The sequence below is a fragment of the Ochotona princeps genome, chromosome 4 (genome assembly GCF_030435755.1).
Source record: "Ochotona princeps isolate mOchPri1 chromosome 4, mOchPri1.hap1, whole genome shotgun sequence".
Lineage (NCBI taxonomy): Eukaryota > Metazoa > Chordata > Mammalia > Lagomorpha > Ochotonidae > Ochotona > Ochotona princeps.
The window spans coordinates 9,624,736-9,652,656 of record NC_080835.1 but is presented as its reverse complement, the minus strand read 5'-3'; the positions used below and the strand labels follow the sequence as shown (position 1 = coordinate 9,652,656).

The 27,921-nt window shown below is 54.1% G+C and overlaps 1 protein-coding gene across 3 annotated transcripts; it reads right to left on the bottom strand.

Moving 5' to 3' along the window:
• Positions 1-180: 180 nt before the first annotated feature.
• Positions 181-25,877, bottom strand: VPS37C (VPS37C subunit of ESCRT-I). 3 transcript variants are annotated; one of them, XM_058662977.1, is made up of 7 exons: positions 25,619-25,877; positions 16,705-16,902; positions 7,320-7,418; positions 3,563-3,734; positions 3,050-3,132; positions 2,084-2,203; positions 181-942 (listed from the first exon to the last, which is right to left on the bottom strand). In XM_058662977.1, the coding sequence occupies exons 2-7, from the start codon at positions 16,747-16,749 to the stop codon at positions 811-813; spliced, it is 651 nt and encodes a 216-aa protein (XP_058518960.1). In that variant the 5' UTR covers positions 16,750-16,902; positions 25,619-25,877; the 3' UTR covers positions 181-810. The 3 variants fall into 3 exon arrangements, with proteins under 3 accessions (XP_058518960.1, XP_058518959.1, XP_004585319.2); XM_058662976.1 differs by having other exon boundaries at positions 813-2,203; positions 25,619-25,876; XM_004585262.2 differs by lacking the exon at positions 16,705-16,902 and having other exon boundaries at positions 813-2,203; positions 25,619-25,876.
• Positions 25,878-27,921: the final 2,044 nt, after the last annotated feature.

Below are 27,921 nucleotides of genomic sequence, written 5' to 3'. Positions count from 1 at the left end.
AATGATACAAACATCCCGGGGATCATTCGTCCAGTTCAGGAGCACTTGAACCAGCAGAGTTCATTAGTGATTTCTCTTTATAAATAACTTAGGAGAAGCAAGCACAAGTGGTGAGGAACCAGCAGGCCAACCCAGCATCACGCACACCCACCCATGGTGCGCAGGCCAGGGCGGGGCCGGGGCAGGCACCAGGAGGCGGGCTTCCCTCCTCGGCCCCTCGCACCCCCAGACCCGGCAGAGGTGGGCATGTCAAGGCACATACCGATAGCAGCTCCAGGGTCTGCCCTGGGACCTGGATTACAACCAGGACAAGCACATTAATGCTTCCCCCCACCGTGCCCCCTTTGGTCTAGTGTCGTCACTGGGATTACGCAACACGCACACAGCCCCAGCGTGCCGGGGCTGCACGGGACATGGGGTCCCCACCCCTGCCCTCTATGTCCTCAGGATGACCGAGGAGCAGAGGCTGACCTCGGGAGAGTGGGGGTGTTTCTGAAAGCACCGTCGGGAGGTTACTGTGAGGGCAGCTCCTGGTGTCTGTCTGAGTGGGGAGGGCTGGGCTGGAGGGAGGAGGGGGCTGATGGGGAGGACTGCTTTAGAGTGAGAGTCAAGGCACTAAAGGAGTGGACGGATGGGTGGACCACAGAAAAAAGTGAGCCAGAAGTAGAGGCCTCAGCGAAGAGAGGGGCAGCTGGGAGGGCACCAGGCCCTCCAGGCCGAGATGAGCCCACCATGCATGGCCACAGCCTCCTGGCCGACAGTTGCTCCCTCCTCTCCAGCCAGTGGGAAGCAGGACAAGCAAGGGCGGGGTCAGCCTGCACGCCCCCTCCCTGCAGCTCTCCTGCACGCCAAGTGCATCTGCCACCAGTCCACCGGGGTTAAGTATGGCTTCGTAGGACAGAAGAAGTGCTGTTCTGCCATCTTCTCCCTCCAACTCCACTCCTGCCAAGGAGTTGCGAGTTAGGGCAGATCACCCTAGAACGGATTAGACAGACACCAAGAGTGGTATCTATGGGTGGGGGCTGAAACACCCGAGGATGGGGAGGGAGGGGGGTGGGAGACCGACGGCCCCCTCATCACTGAGACCCCTCTGTCCTGGGCTCAGTGTCCACAATGCATGCATATGTCCAACCCCACAGACACCCACAGGGGTCCTGGGTGTGCAGCCTGGCTAGCACCAGAAAAACTGGAGCCAATCACACAAAGGATGGGCTCCCAGACGGGCCTGCGGGCAGAACGGTGGCAGGGGCTGGGACCTCTACCACTGCCAGTTGGACACACTGCTCACTGCTGTCTGGGGGCTGCATACCCCTAGCAGGGCCTCTCCGAGGTCTCTGAGTGCCCAGGCAAGTCCACAGGGAGCACGGACTCCACTTGCATTTGAACCTGGAGTCTCAGTGATGGGTCGGCCAAAGGTTATGGTACTGGTGCAAATAGGGATAGCCAAGGGCCAGGGCAGTGTTTAATACCCAGGCCAGGCGGGCCCTGGAGGTGGTGGAAAGCCATAGGGAGGGGCAGACCCCGGGGGATACGGGGGCCGCGGGGGCACCGAGGGCTGGGGCTGGCCTGGGAAGCCCGGAAGCTGGGGCTGCGTTGGGTAGGGTGGTTTTCCTCCTCCTGGGCGGTAGGGTGACTGTTGAGGATAACCAGGACTGGGGGTTGGGCCCCCTGCCAGGGGATAGCCAGGTCCAGAGGCGCCAACTGGTGCTACGGGATAGCCTGGCCGGGGCGGAATACTCCTCTGTGGGGACCAGGAGTAGCCTGCTGCTGCAGCCCTGGGTGCTGGCTGTGCTGATGGATAAGAGGGGCCCAGAGGAGGCCCATAGGAGAAGGAGGGCTGGGACACCACAGGAAAAGGGGCTGGTTGTAGGGCACCTTGGGCAGTAGGGCCCACGGGCAGGCTGGGAGAAGGGCTGTAGGGCAAAGGGTAGGGAGGCACGACTGGAAGGCCTGAAGGGACCAAGGGCAGTGGCTGCTCCTCAGCCACAGGGGGTGTGGCCTGGGGGGCCGGGCGAGGCGGGGGTGGCGGACGTGGTGGAGGGACACTGCCGCTGGGCTCCTGGGAAGCGCGGGGCTTCCTCACCACATCCTGCAGCTTCTCCACGCGCACCCGGCGCAGGTGCGACAGCATCCTCATGGAGGCAAAGTTCTCCAGGAAGGTCTCCAGGGGCACCTCGCCTTCCAGAAACTTCTCAGCCATGGCCTGGAAGACAGATGATCAGGTGACACTGGGGCCTGCTGGGATGGAGGCCGCTGCCTTTCCCAGGGTCAGAGCCTCACACCTCAGGCCCACCCAACAACTCCCCACCCCTCCCTGCATCTCCACCTGTCTGCATGTCCTCTGCACTGCTAGCTTCTCGAGGTGGGTTACCACCGTTCCCCTCCTCCCCCCAGTGGGGCCGCTGCATGGATGTACCAAACAGCTGATCAGATTCCAGCTCCCTGGTGACTGGGGCATACTAGCCCCTGTACTCAGGGCATGGAGAAGCGGAGAGGGTCCTTGTGCCCAAGGGGCAGCAAAATCAGGCAGGGAGGAGGGGCGGGGATCCTGGCACCAGGGATGTGAGGCCTCTCTGCATGGCCCGGACACCCATTTCTGCTTCAGCCAGGGAGATCCTACATTCCTGTTGCGGCAGACCCCTGGCTCTTCAGCTGCAGCTGCCCACATTCGATCACAGTCTAAAAATACTAAATGGAAACTTCCAGAAATAAGCAGTTCATAAGTTTGAAATTATTTTCATTATAATAAATTTTTTCAGAATATGCTTGTTCAGTTTTGTTACTGGGTATGGCTGGTTATCTCTTCCTGTGTCTAACGGATGAATTAATCTTCATGAAAGGTGTATATGAATGGGAACAAACAGTGCATACAGTAGTCGGGACAATCTGCAGGCTCTGGCATCCCCTGGCATCTCAGTAGGTACACCTGTGGGTAAGGGGGCTCCTGTATCTGTCCCGCCAGGCCTGCCCGAGGGCCCTGCCATCTCTAACGCTCTGTGTCCCCAGCCAGCACCCGCCCGCAGACAAGGGGACAGGCATCCCGTCTTACCTCGGACTCCTCCTCTATCTTCATGCCCTCAATCTGCAGCAGGTCTAACAGGGAGCTTGGCTGCAGTGCTGAAGAAAATTTCTCTGGGAGGAAAGGCACAAAGGTTAATGGTTCAGCAGTGTGTTCTGACTCAGGGTTGAAGTTCAAGATTTCAGGAAAGGCATCCCCCTGGGGTCTACTGTAGAGCCCCTTTAGCCATGCCTGGTGGGCCCTTTTATGTCTGCTTCCTGAGAGGAAAGGAGCCTGACCAAGCCAAGTCCAGAAACGGGCCCAGCAGCTCCCGCTCGAGCCTGGGAAGGCGAAGGAAGCAGGCCTCACAGACCAGCACACTGGTGCAGTCAGGACCCACCGCTGAGGGGAAGCCGCCCCCTACCCTGGCCTGAGCGGTCAGACGAGACAGCGCCTTCTGCCCTCTCTGCCCGCAGGCCCTGGAATGCAGGGAGCCCAGCTCAGCTCTGCCGGGTGTAGAGGTGGCTCCGGCCACGTGCCAGCAGCAGCAAGGGCCTTCCTTACCCAGTTTGGCCTTCTGCTCCTGGCACCGCTCCACGAGCTTCCGGAGCTCCTGGTATTTGTCCGAGAGGTTAGAGCGGCTGATCTCTAGGGGACCTTGGAACTCCAGATTCCGCTCGGCCAGGCTCCGGTTGGTGGCCAGGGCCATCTCCCGCTCCAGCTGCAGGTCTTGGACCTGAAAGAGCAGCACAGCCAACCAAGAGAACCAGCACCATGCATCACACCCACAGGCTGGAGCATTGCTCACTTTGGGGAACATGGGACGATGCCCAGCCCCGGAGCAGACAGATGGAGCCAGGCTCTTACCCTGCACAGAGCACTCTGCCCCAAATGCCCCACTTCACCCATAACCAGGAGGGTAGACCCCGGTCGCATGCTAGGCTAGAAGGGTAAGAAGCCTGCCCAAGGCCATGTGCTGGACGAGGCCCAGGTCTGCAGTGCAGTGTGCGACGCTGGGAGGGGGAGTTGGAGAGCCAGGCCTAGTGTTTGTGAGGAAGTTGTGGCCTTCTAAGAGGGAAGGCACTAAAAGTCCCAACCGCTAGTCCCAAGCCTCAGAGGTCAAGAGATGCTGAGGTGGGCTGAGGTGGCCCAGGTCAGATCACAGACTGAACAGGCAGTGAGGCTGGTTCTGAAGGGCCCAGACCATAACACTGGTTTGAGAGCAACTCACACCTGCCTCTAGGCCACACGCGTGTTCAGAGAAGCTGCCCAGGCACCGGCAGAAGCCACTGCCTCTGTCCAGGCAGCACCTTGCCCCTCAGCCAGGCCCTCATGGCTGCTGGCCCCGGGGACCATGTGACCTGGAGCCCTGCCCATCTTTGAGAAATTCTCTCTGCAAGGAGGGCTGGAGAGCTGGGTCCAGCACCCTGAGAGTGTGGGCCAAAGTACCAACAGCATCACCGGCACTGAGAGGACCCAGCTCCTGCCACAGGGCACAAAGCACAGCTTGGTGTGACTGGCCTCCGGGAGCAGCCAGGGCACGTGCACATGCACTGTGTCTGCCATCAGGGTCAGCACAGGTGGACTGACTGACCCCTGCAGACACAGCAAGCCCACGGCCATCCTGGGGAGACCGCCTTCCCGCTGATCCATGGCCACAGGACCTCAGGACCTGCTCTTGGCTCTGTGGCCTGGAGAGAGGCCCTGTACAGACACAGCTGCAGGGCTCTGGGTCTGCAGGGTCCACCTGTCTGTCCGGCCCCTCAGGAGGCTGCCCCCACAACTGGGCTATCTGGTCTTACAGCTGCAAACAGTCTCCAGCTGCTGGACAAGCAGGAAGTTAGGGACGCAGCCACTGGAGGGTTCAGACTTGTTGCTAGCAGCTATGGGAGCTCTGTTCAACCTGTGTGGTTGACACAGGAAGTGACACAGGGTAGGAACATTCTCTGTCTTTTCTCCAGATCTTAACAAGTCCACACAGTATCATTTTCCTGCCACTTTGCTTTACCCTTTTTCTACGCCCTCTCCATCATCTCCTCAAATCTTTCCCCTCTGGGGTTCACCATGAAGCCTCCCACAGCTAATACACAAAAGGGCAGAAGGACAGTTCTGGCAACTGCCTACCAATCCACCCCCAGACGAGCAGCTCACCCACTGCCCCAGCCCCGCCCTCCAGGGGCACACTCCTGTGTCCATAGCAAATCCCAGACTAAATGAGATCCGGGCTCTTCTCCCAGGCCCTTGCTCCTGTCAGAGGCCTGCTGAGCTCTAAGCAGTTGCCCAGCTTTGCCTCCACCTCATCCACACTAGAGGTTCTTCCCGTGGAGAACTCACACTGACTGCACACCACAAACGCCAGGGGCCTTTGGCCCAAGAGGCTGCTTCTGCTCACCCTCTGTGATTCTATGCTTCACCAAAGATCTGGCAGTCTGTTTGACTTGGAAGTCAACAAACGGTAACCATGTCAGCCTGGCTTCTGCCAAGCTTGGCACTCCTAGACCTAACACGATGCTCGGGAAGACTCAATGAACACTCAGCGCTGGATACAGATGAAGTGTCCCTACTCAGCAAATCCTCAACCCCACAAGCTCTGAAGTCAACATCTTTGGAACGCAGATGTGACGTTCATGCAGTTTTGGATTTGGGGCTTCAGAGGTGCCTGGGACACCTGCATCCCTTGCTGGATACCTAATATGAGTCCCAGCTACTCAACTTCTGATCCAACTCCCTTCCCTCAGGGAGGTGTAAGTGCCCACATGGTCTCTGTTCCCCACGGGACAGTTCCAATTTCTTGGTTCAGAGTGGCTTAGCCCCACTGCTGTGGATATTTAGGGAGTGAAGCCAGGAGCAGGAAGATCTCCCCCTGCCTATCTCTCTGCTTCTGCTCTTCAAATAAAATGAGAATAGATACATTTTAAAAACATGGACTGGGGATGCCTCCTGGGTAAAATCTATACAAAACTCAAAACCTTTGGAATGTGAAGCCCTTCTGGTCCCAAGCTTTTCTGATGAGGGACACTCAAGCTGCACAGAAGATGAAGGAGTGAAGACTTGTGCTGTGTCCATTGTCTGGGTCAGGCAACACAAGGTCCCAGCAAGGCTCATAGCCACAGCTGGCTTTGTAGCTTCACCAAGACAAGTGTGGCTTCCAGCCAGGACAGCGACACAGACCCAGGGTAGCAAGACATGCTCCAAGGAGCCCAAGATCTCTTCTTGTACTCTTCCCACCGGGAGATCTTTGCAATCCAGCATGCAGTACCTTCCACTTGTGTGGACGGGCAGGTGCCAGGCAGACTGCACAGTAAGAAGAGCAGCAGGGGACTCAACACACTGCACATTCCCTACAGCACAGGAGGTGCTCCGGGGAAGGGAAGCAGGAGAAGCTGGAAGTGGTGCCTTCATTTTTGATTGATTAATTCATAACAGATTGTGAATTTGGCCAAGAGGCATGCTATGCCTGCTCATGGGTGAAAACAAAGCCACGGTTATGCTGATCTCGAGAGCCTGGTATCATTAGTGCTGCCATCTGTCTTCACGTGGGGAGCAGGAGGCAGGCACTCCAGGGCAGTGGGCTCAAGGGTGACTGTGGGTATCCCCAGGTGAGGGGCCATAGGGGATGGGGACAGGAGAGCAGGGAAAGGACTTTCTGGAGGGGGAAGCTCTGTGCGGGCAGAGGAATTGGCTGTCTCTGATGAGGACTCTGGTGAGCAGCTGGGAGGACCAGGAGCCACTATGGACATGAGTCAAGGTCAGGAGGAGATGGAGAGCCCAAGAATGGTTTCTGGAAGTCTCAGAATCACCTGGCTGTGTGGTGCTGTGAGGAACTGCTGCCACATCCAGGGGGTGCCTGACACCTCAGGGGCTCCTTGGGCTGGGTCCAAACCAAAGCCAAGGTGACAGAAAAGGGAAATAAAGTTGGCTAAAAAGCCCAGTACCACAGTCTTTCGAGTCCTAGCTGGTGGCCAAGAGTGTGGGTCAGTGAGTAGGCCACCACCTGCGATGCTGGTGTCTCCCAGGAGTGCTCCTCTGGCTGCTCCACTTTTGGTCCATCTCCTGCTAACATTCCTGGGAAGGCAGCTAAAGGTGGCCCAAATGCTTGGGCCCCTGCCAACCACGGGGTAGACCCAGATGGAACTAGAGGCTTCTGGCTTCAGTCGGCTCCCATCCTAGCCACTGTAGCCATTTGGGGAGTAAGGCAGCAGACAGAAGATTTGTCTCTCTCTCTCTCTCTCCTCCCAACTCCGTCTTTCCAATTAATAAATATATCCTTAAGCTAACATCAGATGCTTCTGTGGTGGCCTACTGTGACGGCCAGCCATACCTCAGGGGACTCCAAGGCCAGCCGGCTGATCACCTCCGGGTCATTCTGCATCTCCTCCAGCTCCTGCAGGGTCTTGTCTTTCAGGGTCTCCATCCTTCCCTGGGAACACAGTGACACCAAAAGTGAGGAAGTGGTGAGAGTGGTGGACTAGCAAGGTGCACTAGCAAGGTGGAGATCCGCTACTATGCCTCCGCTTCCCAGGGGTTCAAGGAGCAGGGTCTCAGGAAGCACATCCCAGGGGACCAGGGAGCTGGGATCTGGGAAAGCACCTGGCAGCTGGAAGGAAAAACCATAATTCTGCCCTCCTCTCCATCACGTCCCCAGTGCTGGATGGAGCTCTGCAAGGAGCGGGCAGGATGGGACAGCCAGGCAGCGGATGATGCAGGCAACAACGTCAGCTCACCCTCTGCTAGGCATCTATTTCTGTCTGGACCAGGAATACACCAGTCCCACACACAGGGCCCTGCTGGCTCCAACATCGCAGGCTCAACTGTTACTGCTATATTTAGTGTAACAGCAGCCTCAGGGGTGCCTCAAGTGTCCCCAGCAAGGTAGCCCTCTCTGTGTCACGAAAAATGAACTGCCACACACATGTTCTCACTGAAGCAGAAAAACAATCATGTAATTGCCTCTTGGGCGAACTGAGAGGAAAATTGACTAACCAAATAGGCCGTCTACTCCAACAGGGAGCTGGTGGCAGTGGAGTTCTCCCTGGCCCCTGTCAAGGGCCTTCGATTGCACATGTGACAGGCGGGTCACTGCAGGCCTGGGAGGGAAGCCCTGGGACACAGGAGAGAAAGCACAAAAATAACTGGCTGAGAGGAGCATCCATGCATCCAGTGTCCGCTCTTCTAGAAGGGTGTATGCTATTTGGCTTCATTTTGGTCTTTCTCATTACAAAGGCTACATTAGCTTTCCCAAGATCTCAACACTGCACATTATCACAGGTCTCGCACCAGCCTCCCACACCAGCTCTCAGCTGGCAGGAGCTGTGCTGGTGACTCAGCCAAGAAAGCACCTGCGATGCAGAGCCACGGGCTGAGTGGACAGAAGCGACCTGGTTTCCGTATCTGTAATGGGAAGGGAACACCTCCAAAGCTCGTCAGAGACCACACATCCCCCTCTGCCAGCGAAGTCCCAGCTCGCTCCCTGTAGCTATTAATGGCATCTCCTTTCACACTTCAAGTGTCCTGGCTTTCACAGCACACCCAGGGACACTTGATGGAGGGAGAGGGATCCCTGTGGGAGCATTGCCACTGCCTGTTCCCTCCTGGGTTTGAACACAGCAGGGATGGGCGGTTCTGCGCTGCACTGAGGCCTGGCAAAAGCTCAGCAGGAATGCGGTGCTGCATCCCACCAGTGGCACCTTGCTGCAGGAGGTCGGGCAGGGCCAGAAGCCAGTCCCTCCCAGGGACAGCTATGCAGCTACTCTAGGTGAGAGGCAGAGGGCAGCTCCATGCCAGTGATGTCACCAGAGGCCAGGGGGTTTCGAAGCACCTGCCAGGTGAGCTTAACTGCACAGTCTCTCCTGGTAACGCCAGGGGGGCAGCAGTTTTCCCACGTGCAGACAGAATGGATCAGAAAGATTCAGGAGGCGATAGCCAGCCCAATCCAAAACCTGCACGCTGTGCACACCTGGCCCTGCTGCTCCCCAAACTCTGCTCAGAGGCTGGGGCAGTGACAGCAGGCTGCAAAGACCTACGACGGGGCGGGATGCCAGGGACGCACACTGCAGTCCTGCCACCAAGCAAGGGCCTACCCCAACCAGGGGCGACAGACGGAAGGTATGAAACCCATCCACGCCCAGGCTCCAGGGAGAGCCACTTGCTGGCTGCGGGACCCTGCACCTGCAGAACTGCCTGCAGCCTCAGGCTCTTCTCTCACCTGGAAAGAGTCTGGTGAGGGCCCCTCCCTCACAGGGTAGGGGCTAGGCTCACTGAGAGAACACAGGTAGAAGGTCAGCTTGGTGGAAGGCCAAGATCAAACTGGTGAACGAACATGACGCAGTGTGGCCAAATTAGTAATGTAGTGTTAGAAACTGAAAGTGAGAGATCTTAAAAATACAACAATATGCAAACACACATCCTCGTTGGCTGTCAAAATGACACCATCATGGGTTGTATAAGCCTTCAAAACACCACCGCATGCTCAAGTGGGGAAGAGGTGGCGTTTTAGAATCTTGACGAGAACTGTTGGCTTGTAAGGGGCTTGGGAGCATCTGTGGGTCCCTGTGACACGTTTTGAGCACTGGCCTAGTTCTTAGAGATCCCACTTTGCAATCAGAGGGTTGTGGTTTTGAATCTAAGTTCTGTTGCTTCAGGCCGCAGTGTTTTCAACAGGATAGAGCAGGTCTGGCACATGGTGGGCACTGCAGGAGGATCTGGGGACCCTCACAGCCACAGCCCATAGCCGGCAACAATACCGATGGTGCTGGAGCATTTATTTGGGTCCCGGCTACTCTGTTTCTGATCCACTTTCCAGATAATGCACCCGAGGAGGCAGCAGATGATGGTCCAAGTACTTGGGACCCTGCCACCCATGTGGGAGACCTGGGTGGAGTTCCTGACTCCTGGTTTTGGTCTGGGCCAATCCTGCCTATTGCAGGCATTTGGTGGTGAAACAGTAATGGAAGATTTTCTCTCTCTCTCTCTTTGCCCTCCCATCTATGTCACTCTACCTCTTAAATAAATCTTACAAAAAAGAATCACCCACAGAGGCTTAGAGGTGAGGTCACTCGCCCCAGACCAAGCAGCAAGCAAGCGGCTGTGCCTCCCGGGCCCAGGTCTCTCAGCCTGCCTCCGTGTCCCGGGAGCTCCTATGTACAGTCGAGTCCCAAGTCCTCTTCTAGATGTCAAGGTTTAGCTCGCAGTGATGGCTTCCTGTAGCAAAGCCAGCTAGGCCCAACTGCTTGGGCATCTATTGTCTTACTTTTCCTTTCCTCCAACCCTCTGAGGGGAACTGGGGTGGCCCTAGCCCCATGTGACAGAGTGAGAGGAATGGGTCTGTCCACCAGGGATGGCGAGGCAGGCAGCACAGGGGGGACATTGACTGGGGCGGGTCTCACACACCTGGAGGCAAGCTATGGATTGGCGGTCGCACCACGAGGAATGTCAGCACGCGAGGCAGCAGCGTGGCCGCCACGAGATCAGAACCACGTGCACACCTCGTGCCTACAACGCACAGGGGCCCAAACTCGCCAGCTCCACAGGGTGACTCACGCAAGGACAATGGCTGCCACGAGGCCAGGAGACCCCACACTGGGTAGGAGTGGGGGCAGGGAAGGACAGGGGGGCTCCAGCCTGTGCCGGAGGCTCTCGTGGCCCCTGCTGCCAGAAAGTGTGCTCAACACGCCACTACCAAAGCTGCCAAATGGCTGCATGTCAAATGTCCTCTTTTTTGACTTTCCTCACCTGCAAAATGGGTAAATAAACCTCACACTGCCATTTCTTCTGAGATCAAAGCCCTGCGTTAATGTTCCCAGTAATTCACATAACCACACTGGTCAGTGGAGTAAGCAGAGTGTGTGATTGCCACAAATTACAAGATGAAATGAGGTCCAGAAACAGGCAGAAGTGTCTGCCCCATGTCCTCAGTGGACCCTGGGGGTCAGCTGCCCAGAGGCCGAGTCCAGCCCTGCTCTGGAGCTTGCACCCCACTGCCGCCCACCCCTCAGCTCTGCCCATCAAGGGGCCGTGAGCAGGATGGTGAGTTTAGTTAGTTCGTGTCAGGGTCAGAGATCACAAGCCATTCTCCAAGCCTCGCCCTCACACATGTCAGGCCGGGCAGACAAGTTCCATCCTGCTCCATTTAGCACAGCACCACCCAGCCCTGGAAGTTAGGGGAGCCTTTCCCGCACAGATCCCTGAGACCCAAGTCAAGCACGGCCCAATGTAGCAAGCACTGCTCTGGCTCTGTCTTCTGGAAAAGGCATCTGGCCCAAGCATCAAAACCAGCTAAGAGGTCGCCCTAAGGCCTGGGCACCCCCGTTGGTAGCATTCAGATTCCCAGTTGCCCCGTATGGCAGAAAAGGCCCAACGGGAGCTTCCTGGAGTGGCCCTGAGCACCAAGGGGTTACAAGCAAAGAACTCCATCCAGCTCTCACTTGTGTGGCAGGGCTCAGGTACGACAGCCACGATCCACTGCTTCCTCAGGTCTGTTAGCAGGGAGCCGGATCGGATGTGTCACAGCCAGGATTCAAATCAGTGCTCCATCGGGATGATACTCTGCTGGTTCTGCCCTCGGACCAGACAGGGTCTCCCTAAGAAGCCGAGGAACTTGACTGGACTATAAGATGCTGGACTCTATGTTTAGTTTATGCTTGCAAAGAGGGAATCTCAACTGAACTTAAATTGCGGTTATGCAACAAGGTGGAATAATCCACCATGGTGGGAGGGCTTGGGGAGGGGTGGGGAGAATCCCAGTACCTATGAAACTGTATCACATAATACAATGTAATTAATGAATAAAAAACAAATAAATAAATAAAACAAAACAAAAACAAACAAACAAAAAAACCAAATCAGTGCTCCAGGATAGGATGCCAGTGTTCCAAGTGGCAGCTTTAGCTGCTTGGGCCACAAAGCTGGCCCCACTTAGTTTGGTTTAAACAGAAAAAACCAACACACAACAAGCCATTGAGGATGCGTGTGGTGGGGCTGTCCAGAATGGTGTTAGTGGAGCAGGGCACGGGAATGTGGACAGCTCTGTAGGCTCTGTGGGCCTCACCTGTTCGGGCACAGGCACCCATGTACACTGGAGGGGCAGGTGGCTGCACACTGTTCACAGGACAGCAGCTCAACTCTACAGGCACAGCATCTGCTCAGGGATGACCAGCCCAGGAGCACAGTGGAAAGCCACCCAGGACTGAGTATGTGTTCCCTGTGCCTCCCTGACAGCCACTGGGAAGGGCAAGTTTGCCTCTGGGCTTTCTCATTCCCCTCCACCTCCTTCTTAGAGTTTTGTCTCCCAGGCAGTTTACACTTTCACTAGAAGTCATACTCTGGCCACCTGCAAGGGCCAGGCCCCAGGAGAGAGTGTGGCCCTCAGGAAAGTAGCATGGGTGCTAGCTGGGCTCCAGGTCCCTCCTGTGGGAGGAGCAGGCCCAGCTTGTCAGACCTGCCAGGTCTCTGATGAAGCTGGGAACTCAGGTCAACATGCACTTTCCTGTTTATCAATTTCAGGAGCTAATTCAAGGTTGTAAAGGGATTGGCTGGGTCATCAGAACGCTGCCAGGGCTGCACTTTGCAACCACACCCTCTATGAGTGGCGTGGGCAAGGGTGACAGGTCATTAGAAAGGAGAGGCAAGAGGGAACAGGTAGCAGACACAGTCTACAGGTGTCCTGGCAACTACCTTTTGCTTCAAAGCTGACAATGGTGGAAACTGCATTTCCAGGCCAGCCTGACCCCTGCAGGCCACCGGCGGGGAGGGGATCAGGAGCCTCTGGCCACCAGCTCCTGTGGCTCTTATCTCTGGTCTCAACTTCACTCCACGACTTCCTGCTTTGACTCAATGCTCCCACAAGCCTCCATCAGGGAAGCAAGAACTAGCGGGAGATAGCGGGGCCCCAAGGCAGATCACACGCCAATGTGGCCCTGTTTCTGGCCACTCCCTGGCACGGGTGGCACACAGCCTTGGAGTGCAGAGGTGTGGAGGGGCTCAAGGATGCCTTCCAGATCTTTCTTAGGGAAAAAAAGAAGTGAACCTTTGGACAATTCTTGCTCAGTAAGAACTTACGTCATAGCTGTTTATCTCAAAGACAAGTAAGAGAAAACTTGTAGAAGTGCATGAAAACATGGAAGTAAATGCCTGAATTTACTTGGGAGGAAAATATACTTATAATGCACGACAAATGTGTATCAGAAAGAAAAACCAGTGAGCTTCTTCTTTTTTTTTTTTTTTTTTGGTACTAAAATGAACTTGTACTCTTAGTTCCATTTTTCACAGATTTGGGGAAGCCTCCCAGCTTCAACTAACCGAAATCCAAGTAGAAAAAGAAAGGCAAAGGCAGCATTTTCTAGGCAGCGAGCTAGCAGCAAGGGGAACTGGCTCAGGGGTGACTTGTGGGAGCCCCACCTTACTCTGTCAGCATGGGCAATGCCAGCTCTCCCTGCACAGGTGACAGAGAAGAAAGGCACAGGCTGTGGGGTGTATGGTTTGGATTCTTTGTGACAGTGACTTAGCTGGGAAATGGGGCACCAGGATGACAATTCTACCTGGAAAGGGCGGAGTTCCTCAGATAGCAAATAGCCCTCAGAGGGCTTAGCAAATGGCTGTGTGCCGAACAAATGCTAGCCACTCTGCCCCTCTGGGGAGTTACAGGAGGATTAGTGGTGCTTCCTGAAACCTGGAGTGTGATCATGACTGCTAGCACTGACTCACGGCCTGGGCCTGGGCCTGGGCAGGGCGGGCTCCAGCCTCTGATGGCTCCTCCCCTCACACTCACCAGCCAGGACTTACTGTTTAGCAACTTCCAAGTCTGAAATCACACTGTAGAGTGTTTTTTATAAAGCCCCTCAGATTTTTGTACATTTCCCACATTTAACTAAGGTGTTGGAAGCAGCTGTAACCATGGTAACCTGCAAACTTCGATCTACACGTCACACAGGGAAATGACCCCATCCCACCCCTCAACCTGCTGTCGCCTTAGAGACCTTCCTATCCCTGCTGCTACAGGATGGCTGGCTGATTTGGTCTAGTTGTCTTTCCCCCAGATGGTTCCAGCTATGAGATCAAATCAGTGCACTGGGCACCTGCTCCCCTGACCCAAAGCACCACTCAGTCATCGCTCTCCCCTAGGCTGGCGAGCCAGAGGCTAGGGCAGGAGGGGACTCTAGTTTCTGGTCTTCCCAAGGAATGGCCAGGACTGGGGGCTGCAGATCCCTCCCAGCCAGCTAGTGTTAAACAGTGTAGCCAGCAGGAAGGGAAGGAGTCCATGCCTTCAGAGCCAAACGCTTAGCTACAAATCCCAGCTTGACCTTTTACTGGCTGTGGGATCTTGAGCAAAATATTCAGCTTTTCTTTTTGCCCTCATCTGTAAGATCAGGCTATTACTACCAATGTCACATGATTGTAAGGATCTAGTGAGAAGGAAAAGACCGTCTTTGCGTGAACAAGAACGCCCACAAAACCACAGGTGTGTCACCAGCAGGCTCTACCCTCACCCGCATGCTCATAGAATCCCACCTGTCAGTGTTGCCAGGCCACCAGCGAAGTGTGTTTCAGAGGATTATGAAAGAGCTGGTAACAGAGAGGAGCAAAAGGTTTTCTGAAACAGGCTCCAAACCAGTGAGAACAAAAGCCTACAAACGGCAGCACAGGTGCACAGCTTTCGGGCAGACACCCTCTCACAATCCTGCTCCAGGAAGGGATGTGCCACCTGCACAGACTATTTGCATAGCTGGTGCTCCTCAAGTTCACTGGAAACCTCTCCTTGCACCCCCGTCCCTACCCACCCCACAGGCAGGTCCTCCAACAGAGGAGCCCCAGCAGCAATGGGTCTGTTCACCGTCACAGCCAGCAGGGCTAGCACGAGTGGCAGGCACAAGAGTGGCCTGCTCAACCAGCTGGCTGGTGCAGCAGCACAGGGCCAGCTTGAGCCCCCAGGGGTCCCTGGTACCTCATCTTCCTCTGATGACCCAGCCAATTCACTCGGGGTGTCCTCCCCAACCTGAGAAGCTCCCCGTCCCTTGCATTCAAACATCCACATCCCCACTCCTTGTTCTTCTCGGTGCACACCTAACTGCCTCTCCAGCCTCAGTGGCCTCAGCGGCCTCTCTCCAGTCCTGCAGGACACCTGGGGTCTGCAGGTCCCCTCACCGCTGACATCCAGTCTCCACACCATGTCTGGTCAGCACTCTCTACTCTCTTCAGTGCGTCTCTCTGCCCTCCCTAAGTGGTTTTCCTATAGCCTGTGGCACCTTGGCATCAATATTTCCTTCTTATCAATTTTTAAAGATTTGCTTATTTATCTGAGAAGCAGAATTAGAAAGACAGAGAAACTGAGGCCAGGGCTGGTCAGGCCAAAGCCAGGAGCCTGGACTCCATCCTGCTCTCTCCCATGGCTACAGGGATCTAAGCACTTAGACCACGCTCCTCTACTTTCCCAGGAGTAGGAAAGCTGGATCAGAAGTGGCATAGCTGGGACTCCACCTGGCAGTCATATGAGATGCTGGCTTTGCAGGCAGTGGCTTAATGCACTGTGCCACAACACCTGCTCCAAGATGAGTATTTCTTAAATCAGAGCCTCCAGCCTCTTCTGTCTCTCCAGAGGCTTGCCAGCTCCCTCCTCCCGTGCACCTCCTAACCACCAGGGCAGGATGGCCCCTTTTCCTTCATGCCTGCTGTGTCCTGCCTACTCTTGTTATCTTTCAGACTTGTTCTAAAGGAAGAGAGGTTTTCTTTTTTCCAAACAAAACATCTCCCACTTCCCACAGCCCAGGACAGACGACAGAGGACATACTCTTGGTGAGGGGGTCAGTGGGAAACCACACTCCTCCAGCTTTCCAGAACATTCAAAAACCATTCCCCTAACCCCTCGCCCTGCTGATCCAACCCTGGCTGCCACACCACCCCTCTTGCTCCCTATCAGCTGTGACGTCTAACTGAGGGAAACAGGGTATGGCCTCTGGAGCAGCGAGGAGGGCATCAAACTGGGCTCCACCCCTGTGCTGGGACCCATTTAAAGTGGCAGCGAGGACAGTGGCTGCAGCTGACATGAGGAGCACCTGCCAGGACAGAGCACCGTTCTAGGCACCTTGTCCGTAAAAACTCACACAGTCATGCAGTCTTCCCTGGGTGCCATATGTCCTCAATGCTCCCCATTTGCAGAAGAGACCACAGGGCTGAACACAAGTTCCCTGCCCATCCAGTCCCGCAGGGTGACACACTACAGCCTGAATTGCACAAGGTGGCCCAGCCCAGAGTCCGTGTTCCTTGCCACCAGATAAGGCCGCTAGCTGATGAAGGCCTTGCCTTGTCCATGAGATGCAGTACCCAGCTCTGGGCACAATGTCACTGTCCCAGGGAGCCTCTGCATGGGAACTAGTCTGCCTCACCAGCCCAAGCTCCTGAGCCTGGCACACAAACCTCCAAGGGCACCAGCAGCCACTGCACCGCTGGACCTCAGCTCTGTGGCCACTCCTGGCAATGAGGGCCTGCCCATGCGCTCACCACGGCTGGGGCACGTGGAAGAGGGTCTCACCTCTCCACACTTCAGTTTCTCCCCTGAGATGGGGCTCTGGCAGGGATGAAATGAGATAGTGCCCGATGGGTATGACCTCTGTACCCAGCGTAGAGCTCATGCCCACAGTCCCCCTCACCTCCTGCCCTACAAGCGCCTCCCACGTGGACTCTAAGAGAAGGCGCTGGGTGACAGAATCACCTACCAGCTGGGCACGATCACACTGACAAGTTTCCACTTGGAGCAGCATGAGTGCCCAGAACGCAGCCTGTTCTGCTGGCTTCCTGCCACACAGTCCGGCTGCGCAGCCAAGCCTCTTCTCTGTCCCGTGGCTCTGACTTGACAAGACAGATGGCCTCAATGACTTCACATCCAGCTTCCGTTTGCCTCTCAGTTCTCCCAACTGTTCGGATGAAGAGGATTTTAGTCTGCAGCTGTCAGCCTCCCTGTCCCCACACTTCTAATCTACGCCGAGCAAGCTGAGCAAGCCGATTCCATCATCTTTCCAGAAGGTTCAAGGTGAAGGGTAAGGCCAAGACACACTGGGGACAAACATCCAGGAGCCTACACAGGCCCACACAAGGTGCGTCTGTCCAAGGTCCCAGATGGTGACATGGCTGTCCTTGCTGATGTCTGGCCGGGCTTGGGTAAGGTGGATAGCTGCAAATCTTCCCCTGCCAGTGACAAGCCTGACCCTGGGAACTTCTGGGTCTACTGCAATGATAAAGCAGCAGATGGGTGTGCCCTTGGAAGCACACAAACTGCACCAGAAGCTCCTCGTGTCCCCCCCTGACTCACACAGGAGCCCATAAAGGCTGTAATCAAACAGGCAAAAGGTGGCAAGGCTGTGCCCACAGCTGCAGACTCACTTCTGCCCTTGTACCAAAGGTCTGCCCTCAGCTTCCGCAGCAGCTGCCCGCTGGCCCTAATGCCCTCCTCCACACAGCCCGGTGCCGCAGGAGAACCATCAGTCAGAGCTCTCACAGCCTTGCTGAAAACCAGCCATGGCTTCCCAGAGCTGTGATGTTTATGTCCCAAGCACTGTCCTGCCTGGCCCGGGCCCTGTGTCAGCCCTTGCCAACTGACTCTCCCCGCACCACCCAGGGCTGTTCACCTCTCTGTGCTTTCTGCCTCGCTACTTCCACAGCACGAGTCACACCTCCAACCACTGCACGGATCACAAAGACCAGGATCCTTGTCCCGTGGCGCTCAGTGCACAGCGACCGCCATTGCTCTTGCCTGGGGTATTCTCCCACACCCACAAAGCACCTGCTCATCCCTCACTGCCAGCACCTCTGTGATTCCCTGCCTGCTTTGTACCCGCAGAAGGCATCCTGCCTTCCCATGGTAAGCCATAGACCCCGCATCACACTTATCATACTGGAACCAGCACGTGCTTCTAACCCCTGTCTAGCTCATTGCTGCCCCATGCCCTGGCACGCAGACAAGTGCTGAGCACACACGAAGCACCCGGTGAGTACTTGTGTTCAGCTAACATCAAAGAACCTGGAAGATTTAGTCTCTCACCTCAAATAACTAAAAAGCCAGATACACTAGACGACACAACAGTTTTCTAATGCTGCACATGAGGCAGATCAGAGAGTGACTTAAAAAAAAAAGATTTGCTTATTTTACTTGAAAGTCACACTTAATAGAAGAAAGAGAGAGGGCAACACACAGCTGGCCCAAGCTGGGAGCCAGAGGGTCATGCCATGCAGGTGCAGGGTCCCAAGGCTCTCCGTTGCTTTCTCAAGCCACAGTAGGGAGCTGGATCAGAAGTGGAGCAGCCAGGACATAAACCAGCACCCACATGGGATGCTGGTGCTGCAGCCAGAGCATTAACGTGCTACACCATGGCGCCGGCCCAGAAGAGTGTCTCTGAGAGCTGCAAATAAGGGGAACACTGAAGCTGGACCAGTCTGCTGGCCAGAGAGGCCTGGCCACCCAGGGAGTTGGGAGAGGAGTGCAGGAGTCCAGAGAGGCCAAGGCATCCAGTGCTGACAGAGGACAGAGCGACACAGACAGCGAACCTCAGGATGGCAGTCATGGCACTGACGCTCAGCTGCTGCTTGGGACCCCCAAATCCTCTATCAGAGGGCACAGGTTAGGATTCTGCCTCTACTTCCAAACCAGCTTCCTGTTAACGCATTCTGCAGGTGACAGTGGTGAGAGCTCAGGTACATGGGTCCCTGCCACCCTCAAACATACCCAGATGGAGTTACGTAATTCCAGGAGCGAACCAGTGGATGGAAGGTACCTCCCTCTCTTTAAATTAGTTAATTAAACAAATAATTAAAAAAAAAAGAAGAAAAAGCACCCTAGAAACCCACCCAGGGTCCCTTCCAATTTTCAGGTGATACTGACCAATAAGGACCAGCAGCAGAGGGAATACTCTAAGACCTCCAGCTCATCAGGAATATTTGGTGTTCCCATCAGCCACAGGGGGGAGAGGTTACCGCCTGCAGAGCTGGGAAAAACAGCCCTGGCTCTAGACTGTTCTGACCCCAGCAAATAGGTTATGAACAGTCTTTATGATATGAAATTATTGCCAAGTAACTCAATAGTGTCCAAATGCAATGCTGAGAATATTTATAGAAATACAAAACTACTCAATGTTCAACAAGGTAAAAATCACAATTGAAATCTAATAGAAAATTACCAAGAAATACAAAGAAACCATACAATGTGAAGTGTAAATGAGGAAAACAATTAAGAGAAGCAAAACCAGAAATTTTATAGATAATAGGACATGAGGGCAGTTACTACAACAACATTTCACATGTCCAGGAAACCAAAAGAAAAACTGAACACTACCGTGTTCAAAGAGATGAATGTGAAAAGACCCAAATCAAACCCAGAGGCAATGGGGCCAATGCTGTGGCGCAAGAAGTTAGGCCACAGCAGGTGACACATCAACACCCCACATGGAAGCGCCAGCCATTCCCCTGACAACGCCTTTCCCGTGGGGCCATGTGGATGATGACCCAGTGGAGGGCTCCGGGTACTGGCCAGACCCAGTCCTGGCTACCCCGGTCATTCAGGAAAGGAACCAGCAGGTAGCAGGATTCTCAGGCTCTCCCTTTCGCTCTGCCTTTCAAGTAAATACATTTTAAAGCAAACGCACACAAAGAAAAGAACTTTTAGAGGTACAAATTACAATATCTGAGGCAAAAAAAGGATACCAGGTGAGAGCACCAGCAGATCAGATATTGCAGAAGAAAAAGTCAGTGAAATTTAAAGATAGCAGTAGGATAAATCAAAACAAACTACTACAAAAAAGTGAAACCAGAGGTTAAATGAATCAGAACTGTGGAACAACTTCAAGCATTCCTGTACACGTGAGTCCCTGAGGGAGTGCAGATAGAACAGGAAATGGAAAAAAAAATTGTTGAAGCATAATTGACTCAAAAATTTCTAAATTTGATAAAAACTGTAAAGCCACAGACCAAAAAAAAAAAAAAAAAAAGAGGAAAGAAAAAAATTAATTCCAATTACAAGAAACATGAAGAAAACAACATCAAAACACATCATAATCAACTTGCTTAAATCCAGTAAAAAATGAAAAAAGATGGGAATCTAGAATGGGCAAGGCACCTTAGGAACAAAGGAACAACACCAACAAAACAAAACAAAAAAAACCCCAGCAGATTATGCACAGGGAACAAAACCAACAGAAGACACTGGGAAATTTATAAAGTAATGAAAGAAAGAACAGTCAAAATTCCGCACCAGAAAAACATCTTTCAAGCACAAAGTCAAAATAAAGTACTTTCTCGGACATCCAAAAGGTCAAAGAACTAACTCATCAGTAACAGAAAGTATTAAAAGGAAGTGCTCGACTCAGGAGGAACAGGAAGGAAGGTAAAGACTTGGGTCTCTCCAGGAATGAATCAAGAGCCCCAGAAATAATAAACAAGTGAGCGACTGTGAGAGCTTTCTTTTCCTTTAAGCTCCTCACAAGATAACTACTTAAAGCAAAAATAGCAACGTACTGTGGAGCTTAAAACACACATGGACGTATACAGTGTGACAACAGCAGTGCAAGGACCAAGAGGGAAGAAATCACGGCTGCCTCTCACAACGTCTTCACTCAGATACTGTTAGTTACATAACTCCTTACACAGAGATGCTAGCACTGGACAAAAACCAAAAGGAATACCTGCCTATGTGCTGCCCACCAGAAACCCATTTTAAATAAAGCCAAATCCTTTAAAAGTAAAAAGACTTTTTGAAAAAGATACACCATAATTCATAAGCTCTAGTTAAAAAATTGTGGTAAGGAATATAACATAACATTTCCCATCTTAACCAGTTTTTCAAAGGGTTTGTTTATTTATTTATCTGAAACGCAAAGTGAGAGAGATACAAACCAAGATGTTCTACTGATTTATCTGCCAACATGCCCCCAATGGCCAGCGTGCACAACAGGCCAAAGCCAGGGGCCCAGGGCTCTATCTGGATTAGCTCCACAGGGGTGAGGGAGCAGGGCTCTATCTGGATTAGCTCTACAGGGGGAGGGAGCAGGGACCTAAGTACTTGAACCATCATTGTTCCCTTACTGCAGGGAGCTGAGTGGGAAGCAGAAAAGGTGGGACTTGCACTGGCGCTCCAAAGATCTTCCATCCACTGGTTTACTCCTCAAATGGCCACAACAGACAGAACTGAATCAACCCAAACCCCTGAGCCAGGAACTTCTTCAGGTCTCGCACACGAACGCAGGGTGCCAGGCTTTGGGCCATTCTCCACTGCCTTCTCAGGCCATACACAGGAAGTGCAGCAGCTGGGACATGAACTGATGCCCATATGGGATGTTGGCACTTGGAGGTAGAGGATGATCCAGTGGAGTCAATGTGCTGGCCCCGCTTTTATTTTTTTTAAAGGCAGTGAACGAGAGAGGAGAGAGAGAGAGGAAGAGAGAGGAAGAAAGAGAAAGGGAGGGAGAGAGGGAGAGAAGGAAAGGGAGGGAAGGTGGAAGGGAGAGAGGGAGAGAAGAAGAGAGAGAGAGAGGGAGAGAGGGGGGGGAGAGACTGACTCTTCTATTTGCTGGCTTACTCCCCAGGTAACAACAGTGAGGGCTGGGCCACGCTGAGTCAGGAATCCCATTCCAGTCTCCTGTATGGATGGCAGGAGTACAAGTGCTTGGGCCATCCTCTGCTTCTTTCCGACGCACAAAACAGGAAGCTGGATCAAAAGTGAAGCAGCTGGGACCTGAACTGGCACTCTCACATGGGATCTGTGGCTTAACCTGCTACGCCACAATGCCAGATCTTGCATTCACTCCTTCCGACTACATACACAGGAGTGGAACTGCTAGACCATGAAGGAATTTTGTGTCTGATTTTCTGAGGAACTGTACTGTTTTCCAAGGTGATTGCATCATTTTACATTTCCACAAAAAATATTTACTACTTCCTGGGCTTATAATAACAAGGCACCCTACTGGATGTGAAGTGGTGGCACAGTATATTTTTGTTTTTAAGATTTATTTATTTGCAAAGCAGTTAGAGAAGAGACAGAGAAAGATCTGCCATCAATTGGTTCACTCACCAAATGGTGGCAATGGCCAGGGCTGGGCCAGACAACCCAGCAGGCAAGAGCTTCTTTCAGGCTTCCCATGTGGGTGCAGGGTCCCAAGCAGTTGGGCCATCTTCTGCTGCTTTTCCCAGGCCATTAGCAGGGAGCCGGATCAGAACTAATGCAGCTAAGACACAAACTGGCACCTATAGGGATGCTAGCACCACAGGCAATGGCTTAATCTGCTGTACCACAGGGCCAACCCCACACATTATAGTTTGTTTTTCTCATGATCATTAGTGGTGGTCAGCATGCTTTTTGCTCATCTGCATATCTTCTATGTGGAGCAACATCTACTCAAGTCTTTTCCTCATTTTTAACTTGAGTTGTTTGTTTCTTTGCTGTTGAATAAGTTCTTTATATACTCTCCATATTGATCAATTAACATTAAACATTAGAAAACCTGGATTGTTTACATTAATATCAAGCAATATCTCTCCTTGCCCCTCATCTGCCCTCTCCCCTCCTCCCCACTCTCCTCTCCTCCCCTCTCCTCTCCTCCCTTCCCCTTTCCTTTCCCCTACCTTCCTCTTCCCTCCCCACCCCTTCTTCTCTCTCTCCAGCCCACTCTACTCTCCTCTCCTCTCCCCCACTCCTCTCTCCTCTCCACCCCCCTGCTTTACTCTCTCCTTTCCTCCCCGCACTCTTCCATTCCCCTTTCCTCTCCTCTTCCCCATCACCTCTCCTCTCCTTCCTTCCCCCCTCCTCCCCTCGCTCCTCTCATCCCCTCCTATTCTCTTATTCTCTCCAACCCATCCTAGGCTCCAGTGGCCCCACTTGGCAGACTCAACCAGAAACAAACTCATTCAGTATTGGCTCGTCTTTCACAAAAACCAAAGAAAGCAAATGAAGAAGAGAGAAATGAAGTCAAGGAGGCACCTGCTAACAGCACAACCTAAGAGACAGTTGCCATTACAGGGACTTCTTTGTCACAGGGCAACCATCCAGAACAAACCAGAACCTTCTGCAAATCCTGCAAGGAAATCTGTGGTAGAATTTCCACCCGATGAATTAAAGCGAAGTCTTCAATGGCCTGATTATGTCAGTCTGGAAAAACCCTACTACTACTGGCCAACAGAAATGATGCAGAAGGCTAGCTGTCCGTGTGTCCCTTTCCTGGTGCATTTCAAAGCAAGAAGAAAACAAGAATCCTTAGTAAGAAGTTCCCAAGGGCCCAGCAAATCAACCAAATTCTGAGGGCAGTGCTTCCTAAACTTCCTTACAGCAGGAGTCACTTCAAGCACTTGCTCAAAGGGGGCCCCTGCACGCCACCAGAATGTCTGGCTCCAGCCCTGCCTCTGCTTCCAATCCAGCTTCCTGCTAACGCACACCCAGGAAGGCAGCAGATGAAGGCCTGAGCAGGTGGCTCCCTGCTATTCACAAGGGAGACCCTGATGGAATTCCTGGCTCCTGGGGTGGCCTGGCACAGCACCAATTCTTGTGGGCATCTGGGAAGTGAAGAAGACATTTCTCTCTCTTCTCCTATGTAGCTCTGTCTTTCAAATAAAACTAAACACACACACACACACACACACACACACACACACACACACACACGACCAGGGTTGCAGTGCCGTAGGTTAAGCAGCCACTGAATCCCCACATGCACACCAGTTCAAGTCCTGGCTGCTCCACTTCTGATCCAACTTGCAACCAGGAATGCAGTGGAAGATGGCCCAACTGTTTGGGCCCCTGCTACCCACCTGGGAATCTACGATGAAGCTCTTGGCCTCAGCCTAGTCCAGTACTGGCTGCTGTGGTCACCTGGGGAGTAAACCAGCAGATGGACAATCTCTGTTACGTCTTTCCCTCTGAAACTAAAACTGCTTTTTTTTTCTAAGTTTTATTTATTTTTATTGGAAAGGCGGATATACAGAGAGGAGGAGAAACAGAGAGGAAGATCCTCCCTCCGATGGTTCACTCCCCAAGTGAGTGCAACAACCGGTGCTGCGCCGATCCAAAGCCAGGAGCCAGGAGCTCTTCCAGGTCTCCCACGCGGGTGCAGGGTCCCAAGGCTTTGGGCTGTCCTCCACTGCTTTCCCAGGCCACAAGTAGGGAGCTGGATGGGAAGCAGGGCCACCGGGATTAGAACCGGCAACTATATGGGATCCCGGGCATGCAAGCCGAGGACTTTAACCACTACGCTATTGCGCCAGGTCCTGAAACTCAAACTCCTAAAGATTATGAATAAATTCTCTTAAATAAAATTACAGTTACCTTGAAATGAGACTGTTGGGTTAGAAATTGCAACCCAGGACCATACTGGTTGTGTGACCCCAGCCAAGCTACCTAACCTTGCTGTGATCCACTTCCGTACAAGGGGGTCACCTCCTACTTGGAAATGCTAACAGAATTCAACACGTCCACAACAGCGCCTGCCACTTATTGGGACAGCAGCACCTGGCAAGAAATCAGAGCTATCTTAACTGCTACCTGCAGAACAGCCACTAGAGGCTGCAGGAGGAAGGTGTCTGTAAGAACATTTTCTGCTTGGTGAGATCACAGGGCCATCGCCCAAGACAACCTAGGAAAAAGGCTGTTCTGGACAGTGTGGTCACCACTCCCTCAACCTCCAGGACTCCTCCCCACCAGCCTTCAGAGCCCCCCGATCCCCAGGCTGTGCTGGCTGCACAGCTCCGAATCACAGCCAAAGTTTGCTCCTTCCAAAGTGCCCTGACCACCACCTCCTCCAGCTCTGGGGCCCAGGGTCACAGGACTGAGAGGCCGGTGGCCACATGTGGGCATGAGAGGCCTGATGAGGTGAGGGGGGTGGCAGGGCCCTGAAGGTGGACACAGAACCGGGCCACAGCTGAGGAGGAGGGAAAGGGTCGGTGACATTGTCTAGGAGAATGATGGGTAAGTGACAGGTGCACTCAAAGTCAACTCCACGGGCTCCAGCAACGCACCCCCACCTCCAGCGCCTTCCCTCACTCAGTGGGAAAGCACCTGGCCCTGCTGTGAGGAGGAAACGAGAAGAGAAAGCAGGCAAACATAATGGGGTGCAGCCGGCACTTCCCCCTAGAATCCAGACGCCCCAGGCCTGAGGACTCGCAGGTGACACTGCCTGTGTCCACAGACAAGGGCAGAGTCAAGGCTCAAAACCCCATCCTCTCCAGCCCAGCCCCAACAGAGATCCGCAGGCCAAGGGGTCACCCCACTCTGCCCCCAGGGCCTCTGGCCGGTCAGACCCCTTGGGCCTCAGTAACTGCATCCGTGCAATGGGCAGACGGACTCTGATGCTCCAAGAACTGTAACTGCCAAGACGCTCTCTTGAGGGACCAGAGGCTGCAGATGAAAGGGGTGAGGGGAGACCCTCGGGAAGGGCCGCAGCGGGGCCTCCAGCTCCCTCTCCCCTGTCGAGTCGCCAAGGGGCAGGGGTGCCAGCCCCGGCATGAGTCACGCGCCCCTCGCGCCCAATCACCGGCCTCCGGCAGGATGAGGCGGGGGAGCGGGGGCGAGCTGGCAGCCACGGCCGGCACCACCCGCAGCCCTCGGCTCGGCCCCGCCCGGCCGGCCGCGAAGGACCCTCCCCAGGCCCCGCTCACCTGCCGGGGCCGCCGCCGCCACCGCGGGTGAAGCCACAGCCGCGCCCACACTTCCGGGATCCACGAGGCCCGGCTCGCCCGCCGGATGTGACACCCCCGTCAACGTCCGGGCCGCCGGAGCCGGCCCAGGCTGCTAGCCCCGCGGCCTCGGAGGGACCAGGACACGGGCCCCCCCCAAACACACACACACAGTGTCGAGGCCACCCTGCGCCACACCCATGGGACTGCCCACGAGACCCCGCCCGCGCGCTGCAGCCAGGCCCCGCCCCTCCGCCCAGGCCCCGCCCCTCCGCCTCCAGCCCCGCCCCTCGGGCTCACACAGGCGACCTTGGGCGACCGCGCCTGCGCAGAGGTCCCTCAGCCGCCAGAGCCGGCGAGTGGGCGTGGTTAATGCTGGCTGACCTGACTTGGTTTGAAAGAGACCGCTCAGAGCGCCCCAATCGAACCTGAGAGAAGAAGGCGATTCTAGAACTAGAGGACTCGCTGAATGGCCTCAGGACAGCCACGCATTTCCACGGCACAGTTTAGAACCAGGACTGAAGTGGCCAGGGGAATCTGTGTCCCCTGGGAAACATCTAGGGCTCCTTGTTCTGGAACTGACTTCTGCTCGCTCCTAGAGCAGCCTGCTGTCCAAGGCCCACATCTGCTTGGCCCAGTTGGTGCAGGCAGCGCCTGGTAAACCACAGAAGGCTGAGGCAGCCTTACTTCCCCTCAATTTCCAGGCTGCCCAGGGATGAGACAGGGTGCTGGGAGAAGCGCCCGCCTCCCGTGCAGCCTGCACTGAACATCCAGGCAGTGAGGTGATCCCGTTCCTCTGCCTGAACTCTACAGTTGGTCGTGTTTGATACAAGCGTGTTTTGATTTTGGCCGCCCCAAATCCAATGTCTTGTTCGATGTTAAATTGACGCCGTCTTTACTAGTGACAAAATCCCAACCCAAATCAAACCAGCTGGGACAGAATGGGGACCACGGGTCATATAACCACGGGTCATATAAACTGGGGTACCGCACTGTCCTCCTTAACTGGACCCTGCTTGTCATTCCCCAGCCTCTCTCAGTGTCCGTTTCAGATTCTGGGGGCTTTGTGGGGTGTATCTGATTGGCTAAGATTCTCTTCATTGCCCCTGCCCCAGGGCAAGGCCCTCCTCCTGCAGGTAGCCATTGGGTGGATCAATGACCCTTGTCCATCCCTCAGAGGCCACCCTCTGGCCACAGCCAAGCTAGAAGGAGTCTGGGAGGAGGTAATCTTAGCTATGCACCCATAGGTGACACCTGGAAGTCCTGTGGGGACGCCGCATGGGTGATTGAGCAGAGGTCTTTCGCTCCTGAGATCAGCTGATTCTGGTTGATAGAAACTGCCAGAAAGCCAGGCAGAAACTGGTTCTGTCAGGGAGGGAGGGCCAGGGCAGATGGCTTAGCTTTTCATGACAAGTCCCTTTGTGCTAGGATTCTTTTAACTCTGCACCTGTCTTACTATTGCTTTTGAGGAGGAGGAAAAAAGTACAGAACGCTGCTTATGACTTAGCTTGAGTTTATATACACACTCAGCCATCCTTGCACGTTCAGAGTTGGAATGTGCCTGTAATGGCTGGAGCCATTCTCTGAGCCATGTGGACGTGGTGGCTGTAGTCATCTCTGAGCCATGAGGCCACCATAAGGGCCACACTTGGTGGCCATTTAAAGAGCTGGAGGAGGGTGGCCCCTGATGCAGTGGCTCTGCTGGACCGTTCCGCGATTAGAAAATAAAGTTAGCCGTTTGTGCTGGCCACTGTCTTTATGGGGCTTTTGTTCCTCACGCCTCTTGAACCCCCAAGAAGGGATAGATATGTTATCCAAAGGTTCCATACTTCTCTCTTAGCATTTACTCCACTTTTTGTATTTGACCATTCACACTCCCCCCAATAGCATCTGTGTAAGGGCAGACAGAAGCCCTATTTTGCCTACTTTTTAATGCACATCCTATAAACTGCCAACGCTGGGACAATAAGAAGAAGAACCCGTGAATATGACCGATGTGATGATTCCTCTGGGTGTTGAGAGGAATGACAAATTCCTGCAGGACCTGGGTCATTGCCATGTCAGCCTAAGGAGACGAGGAGGGCTGACTAACCTGAAAGAGAGAATTAGGGCAAAGGAGGGAGGGAGAGGCCATTGCAGGGAATTCAGGTCATCTGAGAGAGGTGGCATTGGGCAGGGCTGCTCTTTCTGCCTTCTCTTCCGCTGCCTTCCTTCCCAGCCCTGCACAGTGTCCCAGCCCCTCTGGTCCTGGAGTCGCGATGCTTGCACCTATAGCCCCACATTGA